Raw genomic sequence first — 10,402 nt, forward strand, 5'->3', positions numbered from 1 at the left:
CCAGACCCGTTTAACTCGGCGTAAAAAAGTAACACAATAGCGATGAGCAGCTATCTCACTTTTCACGATTTTTCCATACATTTAATGAATCGTTCCTTAAATGTCTCTTTCTACACAACGTCCTTTATTAGTGTGTGTATTATAGTATAAGCTGTCATTCGATCGCAAATAAGCGTCTCTAATCTCGGATTCTGAAACGACGCGTAGCGCCATTTTTTATTGTGGTCAACCTTTAACCGCTGCTTTGAAATTGAATTTTCCGTCGCAATTCGCTATTTTGATTTGAAGGCGGTTTTCATTTATTTATTATCTAATTATAGTGCTTTATTGTGTGTGAATGTTTTTGTAAACAGTATATTATAAAAGCAATCATTTAGTGTTTACCAGTTTAAACGTGTAATTGTTTTTTTCGTATAGTTTGATTTATTTGATAATATCATGGTTTATAAGTGCTCTGTTCCCGGGTGCAGTACTCGAGGCCGAGGTATTAAATATTATAGTGTGCCGTTCACAAATAAAAAAAGGTGGGAAGAGTGGTTAAGTTTATGTCCATTCCTACAAAATTATCCTCCTACTCAACGCGAAAACATTCGTTTTTGTCATAAACATTTTATTCCCGAACATATAAAACAGAATCTAAGATTAACACCTAATGCGATTCCTTTAGTAAACTTAGGAAATACAGATAAATATAAAGTTACAAACCGAGATTTGATATTAGAAATTGAACCCACTAGTAGCATTACTGAACCCTTTATTTTTAAAGTAGTTAACCCTTCTGAACTTAATCGACCCACTATAGAGCAAAATTGTTCTATCATACAAGAACATCAAAGTTCTGAGCTGTCTAGCACGGTATCAATTCATGCTTCATTGAATGAAGCAAATAGTAGTACTCCAACTCAATTTACTCCCAATATACCTCACAATACGCAATACCCAATATGTATAACCCCTTCCACATCAACCACCATTGCTGTGTGTAATGAGCACAAATTAAAAAGTCACAGCCTAGTTAAACGTAGATTAACTAATCGTATTAGATTAAATCCCAATGAATGTACCCCTCGTAAACGAATTTTACGCTCTTCAATTCACATTTTAAAGAATAAATTACGTCTCTTGCAATCAAGGTATAAAAAGTTAAAGACTAGATTTGACCTTCATGCACCAAAAACAAAGGTGTTCTTGAAAAAATATAACATTTTGAGTACATATGGGAAATTATTAGTAGATTCACAATTACGTTTGACTGGTAATTCATTAAAAGGTCGCCGTTACACAGACTCAGAAAAAGTTTTTGCTTTATCATTATATAAGTTAAGCCCTAAGTGCTATAGATTTTTACGAAAACATTTAGCATTACCATGTAAATCCCGAATTAATTCTCTACTCAGCAATATTCCTTTGAGGCCTGGTATTAATGACTTTATATTTCAACATTTGGCAGATGCTGCCTTGGATAAACCCGCAATAGACAGGCAATGCACATTAATGTTTGATGAAATGTCCATTAAAAAACACTTAAATTTTAATTTCTTTACTGGGGTCATTGAAGGTTTTGAAGATATAGGTTCTGGCAAACGCACAAACAATGTGGCTGATAAAGCTTTAGTTTTTATGTTACGGGTTTGTTTTCTCCTTGGAAAATTCCAATTGCATTTTATTTTGCTCGAGATGGGGTTAAAACATTTGTTTTAAAAAATATTATTAAAGAAATAGTATTAGCAGTTTTTAAATCTGGATTCATAGTAAGAGCTACAATCAGTGACCAAGGTTCTGCCAATGTTGCTGCTATTAAGTCATTAATATCAGATTCTAATGCTGAACTCCTACGTAGTAACAAATATACCAATGACATCTGTTATAAAATCGGCCCAAACCAACTGTACCATATCTATGATGTACCTCATTTATTGAAATGTTTTCGCAATAATTTTCAGAAAAAACCTACTCATTGGCAACCAAAGGGCAAAGTGGGAGTATATTGAGAGACTTTATAAAGTGGATGGTTTTGGTGGCAGAGCAAGAAGCACCAAACTTACTGAGAAGCACATAAATCCAACTTCATATGACAAAATGAAGGTAAATAAATATACATTGTTCTATCACAGTTCTGTTTACAAGTCTTGACTGATTGATAAAAGATTGAAATCCTCCCCTTATTTAAGCATGATTATTGTACTTTGATAATTGCTCCTAATATACTTTTCAATATTGACATTATTAAAAATTACCCTTATACAAACTCTAATTGGCCTAACTGGCATCATATTTATTGTGCTGCTTCAAATAATAATGCATCAACTGTAGGCATAGGAGTTTGTCACCTACAAATTAATATTATAAAAAAAAACCTCCTGGACTGGATTTATTTTGTCGACAGCTGCCATAACAGTTGATAACAGGTCAAATAATGCCATATGAATAGAACTGTGCTTATGAAAACCTTTTAGATCAGCACAGAATAATTTATGTTTTTCGAAATATGAGTAATGAGCACAGTTAGTCTGTAAATTACTTTCCCAATAACTTTTGAAAATTACGAATTTTTGCTATAACCATAAAAAACATTATAGACCTATAATTCTTCATATTACTTTTTTGGAATATAATATATTCATTATCCATAAATGTTATGTTGCTTTCAATAATATTAACAAAAATTCTTCATATTACTTTTTGTATAATAATATATTCATTATTCATAAATGTTATGTTGTTTTCAATAATATTAACAAAATAATAAATAAATTCATCTATGCATTGTCTGTGAGATTTGTATATGTGATTATTTTTATGTTCGTTATTGACTCTTGATACTTGTAGTATGAATTTGTTAATTATTTGCCATGCAGCTTTAAACTTATTTTTGGAGTTATTTATGAAATTATTATTTTGGGCTTTTTGAGTTATCTTTATGATTTTTCTATAAAGTGTAGAGTATTTTTAAACAATCAGTCTATTTTTTCAATTCGGTTTAAATCTATATTCCCATAATGTCATGTCGTGTGCCAAATATGATACATCTACCTTATATCACCGCCTTATTTTACTTGAAATCCATCCTTGTTCTTTTAACCATGACATAATAAATAAAACTTTATGTATATTCATCATACAGAATCATGTAAAAAAATATATATTATTTATAGATTTAAAGAACACTTATAATGAGATGCATGCATTTATCACTTAAAGCAACAATATTAGTTAGTCTTTGTTACTCTTCGCGATAATATGTAACTTAAGGTTATAGCTTAAGGTCCATTTTTCATACATTTTGTTTAATACGACGAAATTTTAAAGGCCGAAATATCCATGCATATTAATTATTTTTACGTTTTTCTTTCAACTGCGAGAACTAATCACTAACTAGACGTGAATTTAAATTCTTTACTTGTCAATACTTGTTTAGTTACCCAGATTAAAGGTGAAACAAAATGTATGAAAAATGGACCTTAAGCTATAACCTTAAGTAAATTATTAAAAGTATCACTGTCTTTCACATTGTTCGACAATTTATTAGACAGCTGTGCACCAGGGTCGTAGCTTAGCGGGGGGTGAGTGGTGGTGGGCTACCTTAAAATACTAATGCAATACCTTAATAATCAACTATAACAAACTAAACATTTTCCATTTCTTATAACGAAGCCTAACAAACTAGATGCTTTTTTTAATTATATATTCCATATGTGGAATCCTCTAATGAATGAGTCCTCTAAATTGCTCAGTAACAATTTGACATCGTCGGGAGAATTAATGGACTTCAGGATCTTTAGGTCATCAGCAAACATGAAAGGTGTGGAATGATGCAAGCAATTGATAATGTCATTTATGAACATATTAAAAATAACAGTCCCAAATGGGAGCCCTGTGGGCACCCCAGAAGCAATATGATGGAAATTGGAACTAAAACCATTAAGAACCACATGGTAAGTGCGACCAGTAAGATAAGATTGAAACCATTCATACATGTGCCAAGAGTACCCATACCCGGATAACTTCTGCAGCAAGAGTTCGTGAAAAACGTTGTCAAAAGCCTTACTGAAATTTGTATATATTACATCAGTTTGCATGTTATTGTCTAAGACTTCTGAAAGCAACTCAGTAAAAGAGACCAAATTAGTGCTTGTTGAGCGAAATTTAACAAAACCATGTTGGTGTTCAGTTAAAAATGGTTTGAAGTAAGCTTCCAGATATGGAAATACTACAAATTCAAACAATTTTGCCATAGTAAAAAAAAATAGAAATCGGTCGATAGTTGGACATTAATGTGTTATTGCCCGACTTGTGTATCGGCACCACTCTAGCTACCTTCCATTTCTTTGGAAAAATTCCGGTTTTCAGTGATTTTTATAGATTTTACAAAGTGGACTAGTCAGATTTCTTGTTCATGCAACAATAAAATTTGGTGGAATATTGTCTGGGCCAGAACCTTTGCTTATATCAAGAGTCTTAAGTTTACGTGAAACTTCATTAAGTGTGATGTGCAACGACGTAAAACTACGAGTCCAAGTCCGAGGAGTAACTCGCACAGCTATCCATGAAATGATAAGAAAAATTCGGGTTAGCATCGACATTCGACTCCATTAGTATCTTTCTCGTACACTGATGCAAAGTGCGAAGCAAACATATTACATATTTCAACTTCTTTGGAACTAACTTGATTACCATCGGACATCGAAGCTGGGAGAAAGCAAGATCCTCTTCTTTTGGCCTTGATGAATGACCAAAAATGATTATAAAAATTTTAAATATTATCTTCTATACTTTCAAGATAATGTATTATAACATTTATTTAATAAGGATCTGCAACTCTCTCTGAGTAATTTAAATTCTATTCCATTTAACGGGTTCTTAAAAAATTTATAGCATTGCCGAAACTTATTTTTTTCTCAACATACATATGAGGTTGCGATTAAACCCAACCGGATACTTATTACTTCTTAGTTTAAATTTAGGTACATAAAGTTGGATAGTCTCATGTAAAATACCGTAGAATTTAGTGAGCATATCATTGACGCCGTTGTGACCAAGTACCTTTTCCCAATCTACATTATCGAGATGTTTCCCAATAGCATCGTAATCGCCTTTCGTATTCTCGCATCGTATCTATGGGCGCAAATTTATATTTAGTGATTATATTATTATGAAAAAGTCTAGAATATTAAAGAATGATATTTAAATAAGTATTTACAACCGCAATTCTGTTATTTATTAAGTTTCAGAATAAATTAGAAACTGTATTGACTATTTGAGTGTTTGGAAAATAATGGATATTTATTTATATCATTATTTAATTGTTTATGTAATCTAAACGTCTAAAGTAAATTCAATTAGAATTGTTAATATTATCCTGATTTCTATATCATTGTTTTAATCTATAAGTAAAAATATTCACACCTTGTTAATAGCGGCATCTGTTAGAAAATAATGTAAAATAATAGTTTGCTTACTTAAAAGTTATTTATGTAAAGTAATATTATATCTAATTATGTAAAATTCATTATAATATTAATTTTGAATATTCAGCTATAACCTACGATTTATTGTACAGTAATTTTAATTATTTTTCTAAAAAGGAAGTTGCAGTTAAATTCACTATGACTCAATTGGATTATATAAAGCCTGGTCATTTTAAATTCACTTCACTTGTGTTCCAAGATCAAGAGAGAATAAACCAACCAATATTAAGTTTGTGTTTTCATTATAATGGACTCCGAACACGTGGATACTGGCTTATCTCCGACATATCCATAATCAGATTTCTTTATTTAATTTCGTTACCATATCAATCAATGAATCAATTCATTTATTTTGCAAATATGGGTACCTTAAGTATTAGGTGGTGTATTTTATAACATAGCGTCTTACCATATTTAGGCGAATGACGTGCAAAAATTACAATATAAAGTTAAGCTAAAATAACAATTTAATATTAATATAGTATATTAATATAGTATAGCATTAGGTAGGTATGATAATATAATATAATCTATCACAGTTGTTACAAATTGTTACACAAAATTATTCCTGTAAATATTCTCTTATATAATAATATGTCTTATCAATTAAAAAGGTTTTAATTTACGTTTAAATATATCTATGTTTTCTATGTTTACAATACAACTTGTAATTTATTATATTATATTCTTGGACCCATGCAGATACCGCTCTTATCTAATAGAGCTGTATTGTTAGGTGGCATTTTTATTTCGTTTGCTATAATATTTAGTGTACATAATATATGTAGGTTTCTTTTTACAAATATTGAAATTTCGTATATAAATAAACTAGTTAATGTAAGAATTTTTCCTTAAGTTCCTTCCAGTTTTAAGTTGCAGTACACCTGGAGCCCTAAAAATCGTATGGCTTCTGCCTGTAAGTGATAATTTATAGAAAGCAATTTAGTTGCTGACCTATTCTTGAAAAAAAATAAGATAATGATTTCTTATATTTACGCGAATGTTAGACATTGAATTAAACTAATTTTCGGATTCTATCGCGGTGTTCGTATTTATTTTCTCCCGACGTTTCGAAGACTTTGCAGCCTTCATGGTCACGGGGGGATCATGACCATGAAGGCTGCAAAACGTCGGGAGAAAATAAAATACGAACACCGCGATAGAATCCGAAAATTAGTTTAATTTCAAAAATAAGATGTTTTACTTTAAATTAATTTATAAATGGTTTTCTGTAAGCCAATTCACAATGTCCTCTAATGCCTTATTTACTCTAGCCTCTAGTAATAACTGAGTTTTCTCAGAGAATAGTACCGTACTATCATCAGGAAATAAAATTATATCATCATTATTGATCCTTTTCCTTTCATGTTTCCAATAAATCGTATTCTGTGATTAAATTAACCACTTTCCCCAACTTGAAATTGGCATAATGTACAACAATTGTCATAAAAAAACCTTAATATAATATGTTAAATTGCCGTATTCTTGTGAAAGTATTGGCCAGAATATCAATTTCTTTGGGCCATTTAATTAAATATCTTTAAGCTCATAACAGATTAAATAATCATACCATGATTAAAATCGTTCATTTATTAATTTACTAATATATTATTTATATTATTAACATTTCAGGTCAAATTTGCAGCCCAAGTTTTTTAGCCGGCAAGTGGCTACATCACTAGAAATCCAGATGAAGTCTCTGCTATCTCCAGGATCATGATTACATAAGTTTAAATGAAGACATTGGAAATGGTTTGTTCACAGCAGAAATTCTTCTTTTCTAAATAATTTGTTTGATAGTTTAAATGGTTTTGGTCATTATGGGAATAAGTTAAAACATGCTCTTTCATATAATTCGGAGCACATTGCATTCTGGAATGATGCTGTGAAAAAGCTAGCTTCAATGCGCTTTGACGCTTCCAATGAAAGGGAAAGGAAGCCTTTATCACTGAAGCATTTTGAACATAATATAAAAACAATAAAACATTTGTGGTCAGATCTGCTGAGAATTGATGGTGTTAAATTTTTAAGTCTTAGACGTCTTAATCAAGATCCGATAGAAAACTTTTTTGGTCAAATAAGGGCACATGGTAATTTTAGTACAAATCCTAATTGTACTCATTTTGTATCGGCTTTTAAAACCTTGTTGATTAACAACATTACTACCGGTAAATCTTTATACACTAATTGTTCTGATGATGATGACAAAATGTTGGGAACATTAAAACATTTAGTCAGCCACCAAAAATATGGTTCATACACTGATAGTCTTCAATGTAATGAAACTAACTTTATAGAAATTTCTATACCTAACGAGAATATATTCCAACATAAGTCTGTACCATATATTGCTGGTGCAGTTTGTCGTTTTTTGATGTCCAATTTGAACTGCAAAGATTGTGATAATTGTACAAAAGCACTATTATCTCAGAGAGAGTCATTTCACGAATTAATTAATTTAAGAGAATATAGTTCCAATGTAGATAGGTTATGTTATCCTTCTAATAATTTTAGTCAAATGGTCTGGCAGAGTATTTACATTATTGACAAGATGATGCCATTTCTTTGCAGTGTTTATATTTATTCTGACTTAATAAGTAATTTAATAAAATATATTGACACTACTTGGTACAACTGTAATATTCACAAAACGGCTCTTATTAAAGCTTTTTGGTCCTACATAGTTAGAATGCAAGTTAAGCAGTGGTGTATTAATTTTAATAATAGAATGAATAATATTGATTCAAGGCCTAAAGATATAGAAATGGAAACTCTAATCCGTGAGAAAGTCACAAAAGGATTGAGTTATAGATCACAAAGAAGGCGTAGTTCCTAATCTCACTTAATTAAAGTTCTTCATAGTATTTTGTCCACAATTATTACGATTTTTGCAAATGAAATTGATGTTTTTTAAAGTGTATTACCCACATTTTTGTGGTTTTAAATTAGCTATTATGCTTTCTGTTTATTGTATAAAATCATAGTAGTTTTTAAAATAATCTTCATTATGGTGACTGTTAAGCAAATAGTTGTTAAAATCTTATATACATAATTATGCTTGTACAACCTAAAATGAGCCTACCAGATAATTGTCAAGTAAATAAATTACATTTCTACAAAAGTATTATGTGTATGTTTCCCAAATTGTTCATATTTTTATTGATTTACATTGTGCAGAATTAGTAATTTTACCTTTAATTTAATATTATATTTTCATTATAATGTATTCAACATTTTCTGTATTTTGTAGCATTTTTAGTAGCAAATGTGCCATTATATGATATTGCAAAATGTTAAATTATGCATGGAATGCTTTTCGTGAGAGAATAATCATATTCAAATAAATTCTTAGTTTTGTGTTGTTAGATTAGTTATTATACCTAATGCATAGTGTATAATAGTGAATAGCTTAAGTATGGCTCTTTATATTGTGTAAAATTATAGTGCTAGTCTTCACAATTATCTTAATTTTGCTAACTGTTAAGCAAGCCGTTGTTAAAATCTCATATGCATAATTATGCTTGAACACGGTAAAATAAAAATGTTTATGTTTCCAAAATAGTTCATATTTCTATTCATTTACTATGTACAAAAATATTAATTTTACCTTTTTATTTAAAATCATGTTTTCAATATAAAATATCTAACATTTTTGTCCTTTGTAGTAATTTTTCTTTCAAATGTGCCACTAGTCAGTCATTGTATTGTCATTATTTTTAATTTTATGTAAATTGTTACTGTTAAATTTATATGCAATCCAATTTTGTTTCTTGTAAGTTATTGTTGATTTATATGACAAAATATTAATAAGTGGAAGACAACCAAAAATCATGTTGTTGCATTTGCCTTTATAATATTGAATTGTAATGATGAAAATTAAAATTATGTTGGTAAATGTAAGCGGCTGAACGGTGTGCACTATTTATGTATTTGCTTTATGCCAGTCCATGTTTTTAATCCGTGCACCACCTTATATAAGCTATGTGACTACTTTGTATACAACATCTATAAAAAATATTTGGTAATTGATGACAAAAAATAAGCCCGGAGTTTCTTTCTGCCTTTCTTCTTCGGGTAGTCATCTCTTAGGTAGCTAGTGAAAGGCTGGTGGATTAGCTAGGTAGGGGCCTATATTGTATTCTTCGACGGCGAAGATCGTGATGCATTCCTTTTATTTTATTAAGATTATATCATATACCTTTTGTCCTGTCGGCCCGAGCTGACTTCTTTCGTTTTTTTATCCTTTTTATATATCCAATTATTTTTTAAATTTTAGCGTCTGTAGTGACTCAGTGGTTTGTTCATTAATTTATTTGATTTGTTTTAAACGTATCATAAGTACAGCAATAACTTTGTTTACCTATATTTTATTTTATTGAACAGAAAATGCAATTATACGGGCTGCAATTTTAAAGTAAAAATTATTTTCGCTGGCTATCGGTAGATTCTGAAATTATGGTAAATTGGGCGTGAAAAGTAATGAAAACATTACTAATAAATCTTTATATTTAGATAAGAAAAGTTGTTTTATTTTATTTGTCAATATTTTAAATGGGTAAACACGTGACACTACATTTACGCCGTGTACTCACTGTAGCAAATCGATAACCGATTTTTTTGTATTGGTGTGAAAACAAGCCTCATTATTATTTTAAAAATCGGTATATTCGGAAAAATATCGATTTTCAATACGGCTACGTCTCTAGTACTACGGCCATATTTATTTTTCAACATAACCTGTGTGTAAGTGAATAATAAGGGTCATAGGTTTTCACCCAGGAAGAAAGAGAGTTCCAACTATTCATGAATTAATTGTATAACATAATATAGACATGAAACGCATGCTAGTGTGGGTTTCCTTATCGTGTTAAAATCAATGTATGAAGTTAACCGTCTCTCTCTAGTTTATTGGTCTCTGCCAATATACTAAAAAG

The 10,402-nt window shown here is 30.2% G+C and overlaps 1 protein-coding gene across 9 annotated transcripts in view; it reads left to right on the forward strand.

The window, feature by feature from the left end:
• The first annotated feature begins 159 nt into the window (after positions 1–159).
• Positions 160–10,402, forward strand: part of LOC119191070 — a 16,779-nt gene continuing 6,536 nt past the window's right edge. Inside the window, exons 1-2 of one of the 9 annotated variants that reach the window (XR_005113366.1) lie at positions 160–2,085; positions 3,774–3,935. Coding sequence is in view for 1 of the 9 variants with exons in the window: in XM_037444952.1 (XP_037300849.1) it covers positions 7,372–8,304 (933 nt within the window). In the remaining 8 variants the exon portion in view is untranslated. The other 8 variants (XR_005113370.1, XR_005113371.1, XR_005113367.1 and 5 more) reach the window with 8 other exon arrangements.

Source organism: Manduca sexta, chromosome 28 (genome assembly GCF_014839805.1).
Source record: "Manduca sexta isolate Smith_Timp_Sample1 chromosome 28, JHU_Msex_v1.0, whole genome shotgun sequence".
NCBI lineage: Eukaryota > Metazoa > Arthropoda > Insecta > Lepidoptera > Sphingidae > Manduca > Manduca sexta.